The sequence below is a fragment of the Urocitellus parryii genome, chromosome X (genome assembly GCF_045843805.1).
Source record: "Urocitellus parryii isolate mUroPar1 chromosome X, mUroPar1.hap1, whole genome shotgun sequence".
NCBI classification, from domain to species: Eukaryota; Metazoa; Chordata; class Mammalia; order Rodentia; family Sciuridae; genus Urocitellus; species Urocitellus parryii.
The window spans coordinates 106489429-106511237 of NC_135547.1; the positions used below are offsets into that span (position 1 = coordinate 106489429).

General features: G+C 34.0%; 1 protein-coding gene across 3 annotated transcripts in view; it reads left to right on the top strand.

Moving 5' to 3' along the window:
- Positions 1 to 21809, top strand: part of Dmd (dystrophin) — a 2014880-nt gene that overhangs the window by 1470634 nt on the left and 522437 nt on the right. For all 3 annotated transcript variants that reach the window (XM_077794046.1, XM_077794047.1, XM_077794048.1), the window contains one exon: positions 3586 to 3740. In XM_077794046.1, the coding sequence (XP_077650172.1) occupies positions 3586 to 3740 (155 nt within the window). The remainder of the gene's footprint in view (positions 1 to 3585; positions 3741 to 21809) is intronic.

Below are 21809 nucleotides of genomic sequence, written 5' to 3' on the forward strand. Positions count from 1 at the left end.
GTTGTGTGTGAAGTCTATTGTATTTTTGAATTTACACTCCTTCTGAGGTCTGGAGTTATCCCAGTAGTAAATTTCACAGTGGTAGGCAAAACTGGTCAAGGTCATGGTTCCTTGAATGTTGCTTGGGTAAAACCCACAGTAGTCAGGATATAACCTTAGAAGGAAGGGAAACCAGTCTGTTCTGGTGAATGTCTTTAAGAAGAGAAAAAAAGAAAGCTTTGGTTGACAACCTTTGTGTTTACATAAGGGTCTTAGTGCTCTCAATGTTAGTCAAGGTCAGTGAGAGATTTTCTTTTTAATCCCACATCCTCACAAAACTGGGCAGTATTCAGTGACCAATAGTGCTCAGCCAAGATTTTCTTGGTATAAAAATTTTAACTTTTATTGTGAGTACAATTTTAGAGAAAAATACATGGAACATTCATTTTTGCCTTTCAAGCATGTATCAAAAAGTTTTGGTTTGAAATCAAGCTTCATGTTTTTACTATGACATCATTGCTATTTCATCCAGAGGTTTTGGAAAATCCTAGTGTACCTTGCAACTTATACATCTAGGTATTTTTATGATCTACAAACTTATTTAAGACTCATTGTCACATTCTCCTATTTAAAAAATTTCAACAGCTTTATTGAGGTATAAGTGATACAGAGAAATACAGACCATGTTTAATAAAAGTAGCTTGATGTGTTTGAAAATATGTATATGTCCATGAAACCATTCAAAGAGTGTATCCTCTTCTATCTAGTCTGCTTAAATAGCAACTCATGAGTGAAGGGTAACATCCAAGATTATTTAACTTGCTTAAGTAAATGATTTTAATTAAATACTTATTACCATTTTTATATGCTTTACCAGGTAAAGTACTAGGGGTTGAAAAGAGATTCTTAACCACTGAACCATATCCCCAGCCCTTTTTATTTTTTTATTTTGAGACAGGGTCTTATTAAATTGCTTAGGTTATCATTAAATTGCAGGAGCTGGCCTTGAACTTGTAATGCTCCTGCTTCAGCCTCCCAAATTACTGGGATTACAGTTGTGCACTGTCACAGCTGTCTATAAATCTTTGTTAAAAAGAAGTTTCCTGGGCTGGGATTGTGCCTTTGTGGCAGAGTGCTTGCCTTGCACATATGAGGCACTGGGTTTGATCCTCAGCACCACATAAAAATAAATAAATAAGAGTGTTGTGTCCATCTCTAACTAAATTTTTTTTTAAAGAGGTTTCCTTGGGAAACAGTAAACAGGATATTGGTCACAGTTCTGTGGAGATTTATGCTATAGATGATAAAAGCTGATCTTTTAAAATGCAAATACCACCCTCTAGATAATAAGCGTTGATCAGTCTTCCTTGTCTTACTATACATTATTTACACTTTAGGTTTCTAAGGAAGGGAAGGAAAAGAGACATAATTTTGTTCAGAAGGAAATTTTCAGGAAACGCAAGACTTTGAACACAAGACTATGTAACCTCAGAAGGACTTTTGAATCACTCAGGAATCTGAAAAGTAGAAAATAGGAGCTGTGTAACACACAATAAAGGGAGGAGGAAAGAATAGAGTTCATTAGACTAGACAAGAGGGAATGAAGAGAAGGGGGAGATGGGAAAAGGGAAGACAGTAAAATGAATTGAACATAACTTTCCTATGCTCATATACACCACCAGTGAAACTCCACATCATGTACAACCACAGAAATTACACATGCTTGTACTACATGTATATATAATAGCTCAAAATGCACTCTACTGTCATGTGTATATAAAAAGAACAAATAAAGCTTAAAAAAATAAAACAGCAGTTATGGTGCTTCATGTAAGTGTGGAAGGAAAAGAAGGCTTTCCACAGATAAATTTTAGTTGCATTGTAATAGTAGCAACTGTGCTCTGTGCCATAGAAACTCTTTCTTGCTTTCAACTTTAGTTTCTTGGTTTGATAATCTGGGTCTAAAATGCAGTAAACATTGTCATTTAGTTTAATTCTAAAATGGAATGTTCTAGTTAACTAAGAAATGTCAGATTAAATACATATTATGTATTTTTAAGGGATAGAAGTCCAATCAAATCCATTGAAACTATACTGAAAGTACCAATGTTAGATTCTTATTATATTAACATCATACTAACACAAAACAATAGCTATGAAAACAAAAAAATGATTTCTCTTTTCAGAAACAGTAGTTTTTTTTCAGCTTCTTTTTTCCTTCCAATTCATGACTACGTTTTTTAGGTTATAACACACAATGTAAATGATTTTTTTTTGCTTTTTGCACAAGAAAACTGTGTTCCCTTTATAATGATTACTGTGCACATTTACTATTATTGGGACTTGCATTAAATGTATTATATGCATTTAACATCTCCTATTTAAATATTAAAGTTACCTGGTTTTTTTATGATTTTGATTTACAAAGATCTTTATTTTTATAGTATATTTATCATTTTTAAAATTTTTTATTAAAATAAGTTTTAAAAAGTGAGATTATTGGGTCAGTGGGATTAAGCATTTGTATATCACTTGGAATCTATTGCCTAATTGTCCTAATAGAAACTGTTCCTAGCAGTAGTACATAAATGTGCTAATTTTCCCAGTCTTTCTGACTTTGGGGGTTTTTTGTTGTTGTTGTTGTTGTTGTTAATTTAATTGGTGTTAAATTGTATCTCACATATTTAATACTCTATTTTTTATTACTTGAAAGTTAATATTTTCTTTTCTATAAAATCATTTTATTCTGTCTGTTCTTTAAATTGCTCATTCTTATTTCTCTGCCCATGAATCAATAGCTTAATCCACCATATTGAATTTGATATAACTACCTTAACAATATAATATTATCTCAATGTTTAAAAGCCTCCTACTTGCAAAAGTGTTTAATAGAAGTTTCAAGCTGATATGCTTCCAGGTACACCTATAATTAATTGGTTGACTTCTTTCTTTGAAATGTTCTTCCAGTAATAAAATGGCTAATTGGACAACACTCGATTGTCAAAGACAAACAAAGAGAAAAATAGATGATTTTGTTTAGCATGATTCCTATATTTTGATTTATGTTCTAATTTTAAAGTAAAATATTTTTTAAATATTATACTCCTTTAAAAATTTTTGTTTCTAGAATAATGGCACTGTCCTTTTGTCAATATTTCCTGTATGCAGGTTTAGTCGAATACCAGTAGATGGCACTAATTACATAAACAATTCAACAAGTTAATGAAGAGAAGAGAAATGCATGAAAAAAAAATTTTCTGTTCAAATTTTGTTATGTGTCACATGCACAACGATTATATAGAAACTTGTTTTTACACTTTGCTCTCTCCTGTGATAAAAACAATTAAGCTCACTTTATTTCCAATTAATTGGTACTAAATTGAAATACTTAAAACTGGTTATTGTTCTAGCTGCTGCATTTGAAAAGTTTTGTCATGAAAAGGAGGTTAGCTTATACTGTCATGGTTTACTAAATCATATAGTAGGTTAAAAACAATCTTGAAGACATATCTAACCTAAGGTTTCAGAAGCTATTTGAGGAAAGTCCACCTATAGATTTCAGAAAAAGAACCTGACTTTCATTCTATTTCCCATATACATCTATAGCAGTTGGCCAAAGACCTCCGTCAATGGCAGATAAACATAGATGTGGCAAATGACTTGGCCCTGAAACTTCTCCGGGATTATTCTTCAGATGACACCAGAAAAGTACACATGATAACAGAGAACATCAATGCATCTTGGGCAAATATTCATAAAAGGTAAGAACTACATTATTTCTAAAACTATTATTGTCTATAGTGAAAGGGTGGTAGCACTGAATGGACAAACAGGTTTGTTTTTCCAATCCTGCTAAACTGGTGCTTAGGAGGCTCCAAGATGGCAGATGCTGACTCAACTCACAGGTTTGACTCAGCCTTCTATTGTAATGATGAGAATGAAATGATTTGCCCACAGTCAAAAAGGTAGTGACAGAATCAAGAGAAAACAAGAACAAAATACTGATCTGTAGCTGTAAAAGTCATTTATCAGTCTTCTCTGAGAACTCTATTCAAACAAATACCTTTCTAACCCATCATGGCACATGCTGTGTGTCCCATGCTTAATCTGACAAGTCACTTTGAAATTCATAATGGTGTTATTGATGTCAAAAATGTCGCTATTGTATCTCACTCCATATCCCCATTGGGAAAATCCATGTAGGGTATATGACTCATAATTTTCATTTCTCATTATATATTTATGGAAATTTATAGCTTTTAGAGCACTATCTCCTCAAACTAGGTCCTGTCTCCTTATTAATCCCTAGTGCTTTTCTTGCATTAATACTTGTTCCAATCATAAATAAAAACATGAATTATATAATTCATGTTTGTCTTACAAATTAGTCTAAATTCCATGAGGGCTGAGATTGTCTTTCTTTTTTGACACATGCCCAGGTCCTAAACCAGGTGACATGATAGGGAGCTAGTAAATATTTGCTAAATGATGGCTTCATTTGCATAATAAAGTTACCTTGTGTATACTATGATAAGTGAAGGATAGTTGGGCTCTTGAGTTGTGTCAGACAGTAGGCAAAAATAGCACCTTAGCAATGATAAGGACAACAATGGTGAAAGGAAAGTTCTAGAAGATGACATGAATTACTGAAAAGTCAGTTAGGTAGTCTTTATTAAAAAGGAAAATCCTACCAAAAGGAAAACTCAGATTTTAAACAAAGGAGCAGGAAGTCTTAGGAGTAATGAACTGTTGATACATGAAAATAAAAAGCCAAGTAAACCTTGAAACTGAGTGAAAATAAAGTACTCCGGTGATGCTTGATTTAAGCTGGTGACCCTAGAGAATAGAGTAGCGCTAGTCCTGAATTCCAGACAGTGGATGTCCAGATGACCATTAAAAAGAAAATGCAACCTAAAGTTGAGGAGCTGGGGTCTTATCAAAAAGACCCTGGTGGGGAAAGGGCAAACTTCAATAGAGAACTGATATTTGGGGAGAAAAATCTATCAGTGTAGATGGCAAGGTTTGGACATTCTTCTCCAAATAAAAATCTGCTATCTATTCAGCAAAACAAAGGCAGATTAGACTTGGGAAGAATTATCCATATGAAATCAATTGGTTATCATAGAGTCAATCATTAGATCTCAAAGGAAAATACCTGCTTCTCAAACCGAAGCCTCTTTGGGAAAGTACATTAAGATGATAAATTAATTTGGAGAGTTTAGATATGTAAATTAAGAAGGAGTAAACAAAAGTGCTTATTTATAGTACAAAACTAGAGTTTCAAGGGACTGAACAATTCCATCTGCTCTACTCTTTCTGGAGTATCCCTCTCTCCATATTCTCATGCTGCATAATGTCCTAAGCAAAACTCTAAGATCTTTGATCACTTTATTAAGGTCTTTGAATTATCTGGGGGAAGGAATTCCAGTTTGTTTTTTGGCTTTGTCCCTAAAAAGCTATCAGCTAAGGAAGATATAGAGTTACTTCTCCATAGGTAGAATAAATGAGACTTAAGAAGCCAACTTACCTTTTTACATGGCCCATACCAGAATCTGCAATTCACCAAGCTACTTTTGACTCATTCCTGTAAAATTCTTCCCCATTCTTTACTCACTTCATATATACTCTTTTTGAAATTCATGCACTTGTGTATTTTCAGTCCACTGATGACTACCCATCTGTATTTCCAGCTAAGAATGCTCTTTTGAGTATTAAACTGTATATTCTATCACTGCCTTTCCATTTTAATTTCCCACAGGAGCTTCAAATTGATTAGATCCAAAGCTAAACTCATCTATGCCCTCACTCAACCTTTTTCTCTAAATGTAACCAACTTCTTTTCCTATGTTCCCTATCCAGTGAACATTAACACAACCCATCTGGTTGTTCAATTTGGAAAACTAACAGAGTTGTGCTTACCACTTCCTTCTATAACTCCCATAGCTAAACTACAGTACAGCCATTTACTGCCTAAATAGCCTTCAAATCCAGTCACTTCTTTCCATCCCTACTCCTCTACTGTGATGTTAGGCCTGAAAAACCACATCATTTATTTTACTAGTTTTTCTTCCTCTAATCTTTCAACTTTCTACCCATTCTCTACATAGGTTCCAGGATGATTTTTTCTAAATACAGTATATTCATGTAGCCCACCCTCCTCCCACTTTTAAAGCAATTCATAGCTTAACCATTACCTTTAAACATAGTCCACACTCCTTTAAATGGTTTTAAAGTCTTGTGTGATTTGGCCTTTCCTGACAACTGAGCCTAATTTCCTGTCCTCCTTTGATCTTCCCCCTCCTTCTGTCATGTACATTAAGTAACAAGAGAGCTGTTTTCATTTCCTCTTCACTATGTTCTGTCTTCTATATGGCCTGCTGAGTTAGTACATACATCATTTCTCTTCCTTGTCTGCTTAAATTCTATTCATTTTCCAGGTCTCAGTTTTAATGCTAATTCCTCCAGAAAACCTTCTTTATCAACCCTAAAAACTCGTGCTCTTCTGGTGCACTATTATGTTTATCTCACTACATTACACTGAAGTGTTTACTGTTCTTTGTCTCTTATGAGAATGTTGGTTCTATATGCATAAGTACATTGGCTGCTTATCCACCATCATATAACCTGGCACTTAGCATGCACATAGTAACTACTCCCTAAATGTTTTTTGATTGGATAGGTAAATGAACAAACAACAAATAACTATTAGTGTTCTACTGTATCAAAAACTCAACACAGAGAAAATCATATCTAGTAGGATTGCTTTTCAGTTTTGAGTCACCAAAAAACTTCAGTAGCTTATTAAACAGAGGTCTTTTCTTCTCCCATAATGAGAAGTTCAGAGGTAGGAAGATATTGACATGTATTCAGTAACTCAGCAATGTCAGTCCTGATGTCTCTAAGTTCTTCCTAGCAGAACACGTACATCCCAGCAGGAAGAAATAGTAGTAGAAGGGACAGCTCTTGTATCATGAAAGCAAAGTCTTTTCAGAAACTTTAGTTCCAGAACTGTGCTGCAAAATCATTGCTTATGTCTGGGATTGGGGTGGCCTCTATCAATAGAGAATGACTTCTACAAAGAGCATGGAAACAAACTGGCACACTGTAGCTGGGCTGTATTAAGTTCCCTGGGAAAAATAATAACCACCCAAATCATTGACTGGTGGAGTAGGATTATAGTAAAAATGGGCCATGTGGACTTGAATGTTGCTCTGGTCAGTGAGATCATGAGGGAAGTTGCATTCTTTATAGGCTACTGATACTTTACATTAGAAATTCACATTCTGTGTTTGCTATGTGTGTCCATTTTATAAATTAAAACATATTATGCTTTGTCTACAGCTTCTCTTATTTTACATTCTTATAGGCTCTATTTCTTATAAAAAAGTGTTTATATGATCTTTTGCATTTTGATCTATTTAATATCTTGCCCAGTTGAACCTAGAAGTGAATTAAAATCATCATCCTTTATATTTGTGCTGTCCAATAGGACAGCCATATGTCACATGTGGCAATCTTATTATGTTTAAATAAAATTTAAAATTCAATTTCTCAGCCAGGCATGGTGGCACATCCTATAATCCCAGAGGCTTGGGAGGCTGAGGCAGGAGGATAGCAAGTTCAAAGCCAGCCTCAGCAAAAGTGACGCTCTAAGCAACTCAGTGAGACCCTGTCTTTAAAGAAAATACAAAATAGGGCTGGGGATGTGGCTCAGTGGTCAAATGCCCCTGAGTTCAATCCCCAATACCAAAAAAAAATAATTTCTCTCTCTTGTTAGCTATCTTTTGAGTGCTTAAGAGCCATATGAAACTTCCCTATCTGACCATTGAACACTAATGTGTTTCCTATACTGAAACTGGAAATCATGTGGATAAACCTATGCAAAACTTTTGTATATTTGGAACACTATTTAAAGCAATAAAATCTTCAATTCAGTTTCAAATTGTTCAGTTTTAAATAAGATAAATGTTACCTGGAAGAACTTTATTTTGCTATCATTTGCCGGCAGGTTGTTGTTTCAACACATAAACAAAAACTAAAATAATGTTTACTTCAGAACCTTTGTTCTGAATATAAATGATCGATGTAGGAAAATATTTTGCTTTTCTGATCACATTCCATATAAAGTTCTTGTTAACATATAAAGTAAAATATGTGAGCCTCTGCAAATTCATTCCTTTCTTTTCTGTCTCTGTGAATAGATATGGATTTGTGAATAAGATAATATTAGATGTGATATTACAAATTATTGTGAGAGACCTCTAAGGATTAGATTTCAAGGACTGCCATCTGTCTGATGACTTTATGATGACACTGTCATGAGATTTCATTTCCTTATTTCTATTCCAAGATCACTCTTTAAACAAGAAATGAGCATTAACTCTGAATTATCTGCCTATATCTGTATGAGGACTTCCACAATGTCTAACTGGGCTGGTCGAAGTTCATCAAGTAGAGGCCTGGTCCTAGCATGAGAAGTTTCAACATGGAAGGAAGCTCCTTACCTAAAGCCCTAGATACCAGAAAAATTCCTGTAGATTCTAAGAAAAATTTGGCATTTATGTGTTTATACATGTATATTTACATGCAAATATGGGCATGTGTGTATGCATATCAAATACAATCACATGGTATACTATTCCTTAAAATAATATCATAGTATCCTTCTGTCCTTCCTAATAACACATTTTTAGGTTTTAATAATCACAATTAATAAATGATAATCTGAAAAAAATATGGCCTGGGATCTCTATCTTTGGCAACCTTGAAGGAACTTATAAGTCACTTTTTGTTTCTCTATACCTAGCTTTTTCCTCCTCATTTTTGCCTTAGGGAAAGAAGAAAGGGGAAGAAATGAGCCCTATTATATAGGCAGCAAAAAGCCACGTTAGCTCAACAATGGGTCTTTTTTCACATTCTCCAACATGTTCCTTTTAGTAACTATACTCCTTTCTTTTTCTGGAATCTTGGATTTCTTCTTTATTCTAGCTCCTTTCCTCCAGTCAATATCCTCAAGTCTTCCTCATTCTACAAGAACTTTCCTAGAACACCCTTTTCCATCCTTTTTTTTTTTTTTTTTTTTTTTTTTTTGGTGTTGAGGATCAAACCCAGGGCCTTGCACTTGCAAGGCAAGCACTCTACAAACTGAGCTACATCCCTAGCCCTCCATCCAGTTTTTTGAAGCACTAAATGATTTTACTATATCCTATTCTTCAGCTCCTTATTATTCTTTGACCCACTTTAATTTTGCTTCCTAGGTACAACCACTTTACTGAAAACAAGGACTTGGTTAAGATCATGCATGACTTTGTAATATCTAATTGCCCTATTTTTATTTACCCATATACTTGACTGTATTTTAACATTGATACTGTTAATTAACTTTACTAGCTGAAACTCTCCCTTCTTTGGTTCCCAGAATAATATTATCTTGTAGCTCTCCTATTTCTCTAATCTTTTAAGTGTGAAGTACTTAGCACAATGCCTAGCACACAGTAAAGTTCAAGAAATGTTATCTATTATCAATATCATAAAAATTAATTCATTCACTGAAAATATTTTTGTGCTAATTGCATGCTAAGAAGGCTTAGTTTTTGGTACTGGGATAATAGCAGTGAAAAATCCCTATCTCATGAAATTTAAAGGAGAAGATGGGGGACAGAGGTTAACAAATGTTGTGGTCAATAGTAGGGTGACTATTATTAATAAAAAATAATCCCTGTATATCTAAAATAGCTTTAAAAACAGGATTTTGAATGTACACACATTACAGAAATGATGAAAGTTTAATGTGATAGATATGCTAAGTATCCTGACTTAATCATTAGCCAATGTCAATATAAATCAAAGCATCATACTGTACCTCATACATATGTACAATTATTATGTCACTCAAAAAATAAGAATAACTTTTTAAAAATTAAAAAAAATAATTGTAATAACCAGAAAAGGCTCACTAAAAGGGCAACAATTAAGCAAAATCTAAAGGACCTGGGAATGAGAGCTATGTGGATAATTGGAAGAAAGGCAATCTAGGGGAGTCCTAGTAAGTAGAAATCCCCTGAGGGAGGAGTGTGCTTGACACATTAAAGGAAGCTGAAGGAGACCACTTGGCAGGAAAGGAATTAGGAAGCAGGAATGTAATAACTAATGAATTTGGAGAGGTAATAGTAATCTGATAATACTGGGCCTTTGGGCCCATCTAAGGACTTTACCTTTTACTTTGAATGAAAAGAACATCATTGGAGGGTTTTGAGCAGAGGAGTGGCATGTTTTGACTTATCTGGCTCCTCTATTATAATTGACTGAAGGGAAGTTGTGAGACCATTAGGAAGCTGTTGTGACAATTCAATCAAGAGATGACTGTGGCTTAGATCAGAATGGAAAAGATGAATGTGGTGAGAAGGAGTTGGATTCTATTATGGTTTGAGTACAAAGCCATTAACATTTTATAATGGATTGGATTTGGGGGTGAGATAAAGAGAGGATTCAAAAAAGATTCCATAGTTTTAGCCTCAGCAACTGGAAGAAGGGGGAGACCCATACTGTGATGGGAAGTCCACAAGAGCGAAATGCATTATAAGGAAGATATAGACTCTTAGAAGTGTAATGGATATCTAGATATATACATCTTAAGTTCTGGGCTATGACTCAGGATACAAATTTGGGAATTGTGACCATAATCAGTGTAGCTTCTTTCTCTTCCTTTCAACCTTAAATGTTGGTGATCTTTTCTTAATTCTGCCTTCTCTTTCTTTCCACATTTTTCAAGTAACTATGTCTATCGGTTTCAACTATGACTCAGACTCCTCAATCTTTATGTTTATCTTAATCCCTTCTCCTGATCTCCCACACTCTATCTTCAGCCACCAGCCATACATCTCCACCTATATTTTCTACTACAGGTTCCAAGAAGTCTGAAGTAGAATACATTATCTGCCCCTAAAATAATGCTAGATTTCCCTGGGTTTCAGTAGGTTTAACTCTCTAACTTGATTGTTTCTAAAATTGGAAATCTAAGAATTGCCTTCTAACCTTCCATTCCTCTTTCCTAATCAACTGACACATGTATTAAACAGGGTTCCAAAATTCTGTGAATTCTATTTCAAAAGCTAAGCCTTTTTTTCATCCCAGTTGTCACCTCATCCCAAAGCCTCTTTATCTTTTGCCTGGGAAATTGTGTCCAACTTTTTTCAGTGCTCCCAGCCATCAAGTCACTATATTTATCTGATCTTCATACTGGCCCCAGAGTTCTTTTCCTTAAAACACTTTCTAGTGTTCCTGGCTTTCCTTTGTTCCCCCTCCTGATACCTGATGGATATTTCAATATGTGATGTATTACCAAAAGCAAAAGCATACTGAAATTATTTTGAAAATAAAATTAAATAAATAAGTAAAACTTGCCTTTTTCAGAAAGAAAAGAAAATATTATTATACATTTTTGCTTGCTTGTTTAGTTAGAAGAGGGACAGACATGAACTTCATAAAAGAATCTTATATACTCTGTTCATAAGTACTGTCCTTTCTCTAAATATTTTTTGGAATTCATTTTCTAGAACTACCTGGGGACTATTTTATGATTAACAGCATATTGTTGTATTATTTTATAGCCACACCTTGTGTTTGCTCAGAAACTCTACTCAACAACTGTGAGTTGAATGAAACAATCAGATATTGACACCAAATGGCTTTGGATCATTTCCAAAAATTTAAAGCATGAAGGTTGCGCTTGAAGCTATGTAAAAGAATGTGACAAGATGTTAACAGGACATGTGTTTAAAATATAACCCTTGATTAAGTTGGGGACTGTTCATAATATATTTATAACATTTTGTTCATAAATATTATAAGTGAATTTCTCCATTTAGGGTAGCCTATTTTTCTTTTCTTTTTCTTTTCTTTTTTTCTTTTTTTTTTTTTTTTTTTTTGCAAAATATACATTTTAGTCTACCTTAAGCACTTAAAAGGTTTTGGTATGTTTAAGAATCCAAATTAGCTACTCCTTTAGATACACTTCTTTTGGCAGTTTGAGGAAGATTCTTTGGACTCTTCGAGGGGATTATACATGTATTTACAAAACACATCCATTTTTATAATGCTGAGAACCAATCTTCCCAACTGATTATGAAGCATCAGAATTCCCACTAACCTACAATAGGGTAATATAATACCTGTTATGTGAAACCTTGGGGCTCTGGGCTAGAAAGTGTCATGATCCATATGGATCTAAAAAGTTCATAGTAGTAAGTGCCTGCTTTATTTTATGTCACCTCCTTTAAAGTAATTAGAGTGTTTCTAGCTTGCAGGGATTGCATGCAAAGGGAGACATTTGGAACCATGTCATTGGTGATTTACTGGTGTGGAAAATTACCTGGTGATGTAGCCAAGTAGCCATTTTCATTCTAACCCAGTCCTACAGTCTGAATTGGGCTCCACTAGCACACCAAAATATATGCTTAGAAATGTCCCTACATGTAATTTACCCATGAGAAAACTCTGCAATTAAACTCACAAATGTTTCCTAATGGAAAATTATAGGACACAAACAGACTTTTTTCCATTGACAAATTTAATGTTACAGTGTCTAAAATTAAAATAAACTACAGTATGTTTCCCTTCCTTGGTTTAATGGAACCATTAAGGTTAGCAACAACATCCATTTCATTAGTTTTCAATTATGTTGATATTTTTTCATTTTCTTTGCATCTGCATCATTCTCCAAAAGGCTTTTTTAAAAATACACAATAAAGTATTGAAATTAGCAAGACTTTATTTTTTAGAACATTACATTATTTGGATAAATGAATATAATCACAAGTTAACTTAAGTTTTATCTGTATAATCCTAACAGTCTTACAGTTTAGCTTTTGGCTTTATTAAATATATAATACGGGCCAGGCACAGTGGCACACAACTGTAATCCCAGCAGCTCAGGAGGCTGAGACAGGAAGATCACAAGTTCGAGACCAGCCTCAGCAATTTAGCAAGGCATTCAGAAACTTAGTGAGACCCTTTTTGAAAATAAACTAAAAAAAGTGGGGGCTGGAGATGTAGCTTGGTGGTAGAATACCCCTGGTTAAATCCCCCATACAAAAAAAATTGTGTCATAAAATTTTTTTCCTTTTGACAAACTATTAATTAAAATTCTTTCTTTATATTAAAAATATGCAGGACATATAGGTATTAGTAAGTTTTGTAAAATTTAATCTTTCCAGTTCCACCCCCATCCCAAAAAGTGAGATAACTGAAGCAGTTCTACTTGGTGCTCAATAACAGGTTTTTTTTTTTCCCCCACAACTCCCATTCCCCAATAGAGAAAATTCATGTCAATCTTCATTATGTCATTTTGTTTCCAGTTCGTGTTTTCATGTTATAGAGCATTTAAAGCAAGCAAGATGAATTTCATTAAAGCACCTTTGGAGATTATAACCTACATTGTTTAGGTTTACGGCTACTCAGATGAATTTTAAGGGATTGTATTTTTTTTCTGTAATCAAATATTTGACATCTACCTAGTGAAATTGTGTTAGCTATTGATTTTCAACTTTATCACAATTTCTTTTAAAAAATATTTAAATGAAACAAGTCCTCCTTCAACTGACCGAATGAAACTTTGATCCTCAGACATATTAGGTAAATAATAATCATGAATTCATAGTGATTATTTATGATTTTTACATTTTTGTAGTGAGATGTGCTTTATTAATATGGAACATGTAAGTACCATCTAAATTTTTTATTTAAGTAGAAATATAAAAATGCACGGTTCTCTCTAGCTGTGAGTCTAGCTATTGACCTTTATTTACACAGAGTTGGTGTTCCAAGTCAAATCTCTGACACTGAGTTCTCCTCTCCCTTCATTGCTATTTAATGGATACATATCAACTTGTAAGGTGGTTTCTGGCAGCTTTGCACAGCAATCTAATCTCAGCTCTGTCCTCTCCAATATTTTTATCAGTGACTTGGATGAAGACACAAATTTGCCAATGACACAAAGCAGGGACAAATAGCAAATACAGTAGACAAGAATATCAGGAGCCAAAAAGTTTTCATCAAATTGGACTCAAGCTGAATGTTAAAAGATAAAATGTAAGGTGCTGCACTTGGGTTCAAAAGAAAAATAAAACAAAACTCGACTAACTTAGATTAAGCTCCCTGGAAACAGTCTAGCATAGAGAGTTTTGGGCATATGTTTGTTGATTATTCCCATAAGATACATGTGTAAGGATGTGAGAGAGACAATATTGAGCAGAGAGAGAAACCGGCCTACAGGGAATTAGGATCTAAGCAAATCCTGAGGGGAGCTTGAGAATTTGCTGGGCCCTTCAGAGACATTCTAATTTGAAGCAAGGGAGCTGGGCCTTTGTGTGTCAGTAACAGCTAGTTACTGGTACTGGGTCACCCTGTGGGAGACAGCAAACTTGATAAAATAGTTACCTCTAGGTGAAAGCAATTTCCATGAGTGAGGCAGCTGTGAGCTCTTAGCTGTCAGTATTCCCACCAGCTAAGGCATGGAGTCTTGGAAGAGCATCAATGTATCCATTACTTCATATTATTCAATGTGTGATCTTGTACTAGTAGCATTGGCATCATCTCTGAGCTTTTTAGAAATGTAATTTCATGAGTCCTATCCCATCCTACTAAATTAGAATCTCTGGAGATAGGGCCTGAAAAACTTTTAACAAGTTTCCTGATCTCCAAGTCATTTCTGTACCTATTTCAGTTTAGAGACTACTATACTACATAAGAAACATTGACAATATTGAGATGACAAGGATTTTGGTGACAATGTGTCTCCAGTCTGTCTGTCTATCTCTTCCCCTCCCTTTCCCCTCTTTTTCTATCTCTCCCTTTCTCCCTCTCTGCGTACACTTTCACACGTGTGTGTGCTTACATGCGTGCGTATGTGCACGTATACACACACAAACACACAACACAATGTAGTGTGATAAAGCAGTGGAAAAGTGAAATTAAGGTAATCTTATTCAAAGATCGTTGGGCATAGCTTTATTTTTTCCAAATGAGGCTTTGTCAGAACTAGTTGCATTGTATTTTAATTAGTGTGAACTCAAATAAGGGTTCTATGTCTTTCAGAAGTTCACTTATTATCAGGTTAAATCCAAGTAAAGAAATGTCTTTCATGTAGGATTAATCAGACCTTGTATTGTGCTGTATGCATAGTGAATCAATAAAGTACCTGTGACTGTGAATATGTAGAGGAAAGTGACAGGAGTATACTATGCATCCCTTCTAAAACTTTGATCAAAGGGACCAATTTCTCAAAAACAATCTTATTTGATGATATAGCATTCAACCCAATAGTATGCATGGAGCATGCATTCAATGAGCATTTGTAAGATAGGTAGCATAGCATCTAGGCCAGACTATTGCATGATGGCTCTCTAACTGAAGCAAGGGTGCTGGGCCTTTGTGTGTCAGTAGATGGATGTTTCCTGAATAGTAATGCACTTGGGTTCAAAAGAAAAATAAAACACATGTTTCCTGAATAGTAATCTCAAGTGCCATGAGCTTGACTCTTCACTTGTACATAAGCCTATAAACTTGCCATTTTAGACAAGGGAATTAGAGTTATTTGACCTTTGACTCTATTCAGACATTTTTCTATTATTCCTTCATTATTATTATTCTCAATTCTTATCTCATTCTGTTATAAAGGTAGGTAGATAAATAGATAGGAGGCTGAAAACAGAGAGAGGAAGACAAATATGGATTCTTTGGTATGGACTGGTTTTTTTGGGAGGGTGGGGAGTACTGGAGATTGAACTCAGGGGCACTCAACCACTGAGCCACGTCCCAAGCCCTTCATTATATTTTATTTAGAGACAGGGCCTCACACAGTTGCTTGGGGCTTTACTTAGTTGCTGACGTTCCCTTAGAACTTGTGATCCTCCTGCCTCAGACTCCTGAGCCACTGGGATTACAGGCATGTGCCACTGTGCCCAGCTGGTACAGTATATTTGAATAATATTGGATCTTTCTTTTCCTGCAACTTCCCACAAGGAGGATAGAAGGAAAATATTTAAAATTCATGGAAATAATCTGGGATTCTTTTAATAATTAAAAAAAAGTGCCACACTTAGGCAAGGTCTCTATTTTAACAAACAGCAACAAACAATAGAATAGTAAACAAAAGAGTCTATTATAATTGCTGGAATCTTCTAGTAAGTTTTTTTCCCATGAAACAAACTCCATTAACCCTCATTGATTGTCTATCTTCATCAACAATAACACAGAACTAATTTATAGTTGTGTTTCTCCCCACATAAAACATACAATTCACAGCCAGCTAATGATTACTTTTAGCCTAATTGTTAGGTTCTTGCTGATGACAAATAACTTATTTTAGCAGGTAGGCAATCCCAGAAGCCCAGCCAAGTATTTGGTGTGTGTGAATAAGCCTCAATATACTTCTTGTGTAGAGTGTTGATAGCCAGCCAATCTCACTTGGCAACCACTGCTGATAGGCAGACCTGGTCTGCTATGAGAAGAGGCCAGGGTTCTTCAGCAAAGCAGTTGTGGGAACCAAAGTTTTTCAGACCATTTGGTCAGTTCATGACATGAGACTCATTATTGACTACAAGTCCCTAACTGATGGGGTAGATCGGTTTACTTCAGTCTCTCTGGGGCATGCCGTACTTGTCCAATAACTAGCAGGTAGGCATCTTTACAATTTACTAGCATATACTCCAAATGAACATAACTAAATCTAGGTTAACTTTCTCTGAATCAGTTTCATTAATTTCAATATCAAAATATTTATAACTTAGAAAAATATACCAAATCATAGAGAGTCTGTGACTTTCCCAAGCTCTGAACACTAGCTTCTGTACATTCTGACACAGAAATTCATTAGCAATCTTTTAATTTTTGTTCTCTGTTTACATTTCAGCATCAATTATATCATGGTAGGCTCTTAAATTTGGGAATTTTCTGCTGTAGGATGATTTTTAATATTTCAAGTATTTCTGTTAATTCCTTCCAACCTTTGTCACCATATTAACATGACTGGCTCCAAAAGGGCATCTCAGCAAGTATTGACCATAGTTCATAGAAAAGCAAGTTTTTCTCCATCTTCTTTATCTGCATTCCAAAGTTTTGCCAAAGTTAGCTTTCACATGTTTGTTACCTGGTAGAGCCTTACATTTATAAATTTGAAAATACAAAAGAAACACAAATAGTGGCAGGTAGAATAGTGAAGTATCTAAAGGGAAAAGACTGATGTTAATATATATTTGCATTTTCTACTTAATTGCTTTGGTTAAAAGTAAGCACTCACTCTTTGCCAAGTACCGAAGTAGGTATTGTGGATAGTAAACAAAATTCTCAATGTATGTGTTTATTAATCCATATTCTAGGAAAGTATTATAATCTCCTTTTTTTCTGAGAAGAGGACTAATTCTCTTACTGTAAGCTTTTATTATTTCTAACATGTATTGAAAGAATTAAATACCATTGTAATTTAGTGGGAAAATTTATAGTATTTTATATATACTCACTATAGTATTTTATATATACTCACTATGTTACTTCAATGTTTCCCTAATAAAATCATTAGTGCATATTTACCTAAAGCTATGATTGAGTATGTATTCCATTAACAAAATGCATATTCAATTTTAGTTGTAGCACCAATGTCACACCAATATTTTTTGTTTTTATTACATTATTTTTTCCATGAGGATTAAAATAATTATAACTATATCACATATTACAAGTTTTAAGAACTACCTTAAAATTATATGCTTAAGGAAAACTATAATTAGATATAGAAAATTGTGTTCAAATTTCAAGAGAGAATTTTTAACAAAATGTGTGTGCCTACCCAAAATATTCAATTTGTGTAGTATATATTATAAACTGTCTATATGAACTCATACTACTTAACAATAAACTAATGATTAAATTTAGTCTTGGAGTCTGTTCACATAGTGGGAGAAGTATAAATAAGAAAGGAAAAAAGAAAAAAAATAGCAATTTATCAACAAATCATATTTTTCCTACTGACAACATTTATTGAGGAAGAAAAATGCATGAGATTCTAAGAGAGATGAGAAGTAGTAATAAACCTTAACCATGTTTTCTGTCATTACAGCAGGAAAGGGAAAAAGCTGGTCTCAACTCTAGAAAGTTATGTGGGGAGCCAGTGATTGCCTAAGTAATCACCTGTAACATTTGTGAAATTAAATTCAACAATTTGATTTACACCAAGAAGTGAACAGATAGATCAAACTCAGTAACATAGTCATTCTGAATGGTATTTATCTTTCCTAGATATGCTGTCTCATCCTGTGTCAATTGAGCTTTCTGGTGATCTTAAAGGATATTTCCAAGGAAAATGTATTACAGTTATCCTGTAAACTGGCCTCTCTTCTTGCACTACTTTTGCTGTGTGAAACATTATTCCTTTGAGTTCATAGAACTCATAGAGCAAAATAAGGAAAATGGAGGGCTGGTCTTATAAAACAATGCAATTCAATTCTGTGGCTAGCAAATATAATTCATAACTGCACTTCTATGACCATTAATAGAAAAATGATCAAATTGCTCAGTGTTCAACTTGTGTGGGTTTTTAAAGTATCATGTTGTTGCCTGAAATCAACTAAAGTAAATTGTTAGATTAATTATTGGAGTCTTAAATGAGAGCATCTATACAGCATTTTTTTCCATTGTAAAAATTATACCAGCACAAGAGTGAACCAAATACTTTAAAACTTGGTCTACATAATGTAAAGTAAGTAGTAAGTTTATAATATAAAATTATTATAGATAACTTATATACTACACAAATTGAATATTTTGGATAGGCACACACATTTTGTTAAAAATTCTCTCTTGAAAGGTGAACACAATTTTCTCCATTTAATTGTATTTTTCCTTAAACATATAATTTTAAGGTAGTTCTTATAAACAACTCTCAAAATTTAGGTATTCTGACAAGAGAAACTGTGATGTTTGTTTTTTAAAGGAGAACAGAGCCTATAGAAATATTGCTTATGGTGTTCAGATTGTTGGCTAATCCTAAAGAAGACATAATTTAATTCATTGAAAAACACTATCTTTTTCTTTTTCTTTAATAATACATAACACATAGATTCAGGTCAAAATTCACTTATGTGGTATTACATATGATAAAGGAACATTTATGTGTTTCAATACTTTTGCCTGCTTACTACAAAATTATTAAAACTTAGATCTGGAACCAGACCTCAAAATCCATCCTATGTGATACATAAAGATAACTGCACCATAAAAAATAAATATTAGTCTTTAGGGATAGCCATGAATTAAGCATATTCATCACATGGTATCTTAGAAGAAATATTAAACTTGGGGTGAATAGGAATATTTGGGGAATAAATCTCAAATGTTTGTCCTTGCTATACCTCCTCTCTCGTCATTTCTCCTCCTTCCTTAGCCCTCCTGTCCCCAACTTTGCCTCCTCCTTATGCAGTTATTTTTTTATATCCACCTTAGCCCTTTAATTACTGTTGGTATTTGCTTCCTGTGGACTCTTTAACTTTATCAGGTCTCATACACCTCTTCCTGCCCACATATTTTCCCCATCCCCAATGGCTACAACATGCCTAGTATTTCAGCTCCCTCCAGAATTGTCTTGCTTTTCTGGGTCTCTCACTCTTCAGTATTGTTGCTATTTTTCCTAAACTGTTGTTCATCCTATCTGCATATTACTCTCTTCTGAGTTCAGCATTGTTATTCACATAGAAGATGGTATATAAGGGGCATTGTGATGTGCGCAAATCTTCAGCACAGCCAGGATGAAGTGTGGCTACATTGCCATTTTCCATTTTCCCCACATAGAAAGGTACCATAAATGACATAAAATAAACAAAAATATCCTTCATTATTTCCCCCTCAAAATACACAGGAGAAATAATTTTGAATCAGATGCACAGAGTAACACTTCATGTCACATGAACGCAGTATTATGTTAGCATATTATTGGAAATCAATTCTTAATGACCTCCATACTATTTATTCATTAATTGTAAGTTATTTTGAATCTCTTACCCAAAAGCTGACTATTCCTTTTGAAAGCTTTCATTTGGAAAATAACTTGTGTAAACATTCATACTATGTGTTTATTCTCCCCCTTTCAGTCCCAACTAGACTTCTCTCGTGTGTGTTATTTTAAATAAACAAAAGCAATTTAGTCTTTTTTGATACCTGTAAAAACAGGTTTGTCAGACTTTGTGGAAACTTCAAATAGTTTATTGTATAAGTTAGAAAGTTGGTTTACTTCTTCCATCACCTTTGTTGCTTTTTCACCACAGCAAATTGTAAATGTAAACTTATTCCCCAGAAGATGAGCTGGGTTGCAATTTTCAGCTAATTGAGAGAAACAGCCCTGAGTCGAGCACTGTCAGGCTGATTTGAGTCTTAAGATATGATGATGATTATTGTGTCAAATGTAATCAAGAATGTGGGCTCTGAACTGACTAAAGGGCTGGCTGTTTTTAATTCAGGTTCGTATATGAAGTAGACCTTCGGTTCACCGATAGTCACAGCTGGCTGTAAAAGAGAGCAATTTTTAAAATGCTATTTCATTCTCTATGGTGCTGTAAGGATCAGAGATTGGATGCACAGAAGGGAAATGTCCTTATGCTCTCCTAAAAAATTCTATTTATTTTCAGTATGATATCCTTCATCTTAGAATTTCCCTGTGGCTAACTGGTTGGCAAACTTCTCAGTCCCAATGGAATCCCTTTACTTTTTGTTTAATAAGCAATACTTTATAACCCCTGCTTTACTATCATAAACCAAAATTTGTACATAATATACCCTACCTGGGCACACATTTTTTTAAATGCTATTTCCTTAGTTTTAAAGAGAAATAGTCATTTATGATAAAGTAATATGCATTTTAGTATGCAGTTATTTAGACAGTATCACACAAGAACACAAGTGAAATTTCTAGATGATGATACTATGAATGCATTTCAACAAGTGCAGAGTGACACTGCTGCTGATACAGTTCCACGAATACCATTGGCCATCCACAGTGTGATTTATTTTTATATGCTAAACAAATCTTAGCAAAATACCTAACAATGCAAAGTAACATTTCCTTGGATTTTCACAACAGTTTGTTTTATTCCTAAGAAGGTCAATGTTTATTAAAACCTTGTAAAATATTTTACATTTATATATAAAATTAAGTTCCAGGTTCAGGTGTTTATAAACAAAGTTTCTACATACAAGAATGTCCAGTACAACACTCAAAAGTACTGTGTGATCTGGAAGTTTTCCATCTCTTGTCCTTTTCCATATTAAACATTCTTCTTCAATTTTCAGAATGTCTTTTTGTATGTAGGTGGCCCATAAAATTGGTTTTCTGGACAAAAACTGATCTGATAATTGATGAAATAATATTCTATTAGAACATAACCTGCTTCTTGTTAATATAGTCGTCACTTTTATAAAATTGACTGAAATGAGCAAACATTTAAGATTTTCAAGGTTGCCAGGCAAAATCTTTGAGAATTCTGTGATTAACACACAAGTTATAATCTATTGACACCACATTTATTGGCATGGTCTCTATAAAAGGATAATTGACACCCTTCTATGCTATTTCTCCTCCTATAGTTACATTAATTGTTCTCTAATCATGTTAGCAAATGGAATTTGATTCTATATTTAAAAATATAGAAAATTATGACAGTAGCCACTCAACACGTTTAAAATACTAAATGCTACTTAGATAGAGGCTACAAGAAAAATACAAACTCATTTCTTGAAAAGATTAATCATGTAATTTAACAGAGAAAACAGATATACATGTATGCAGA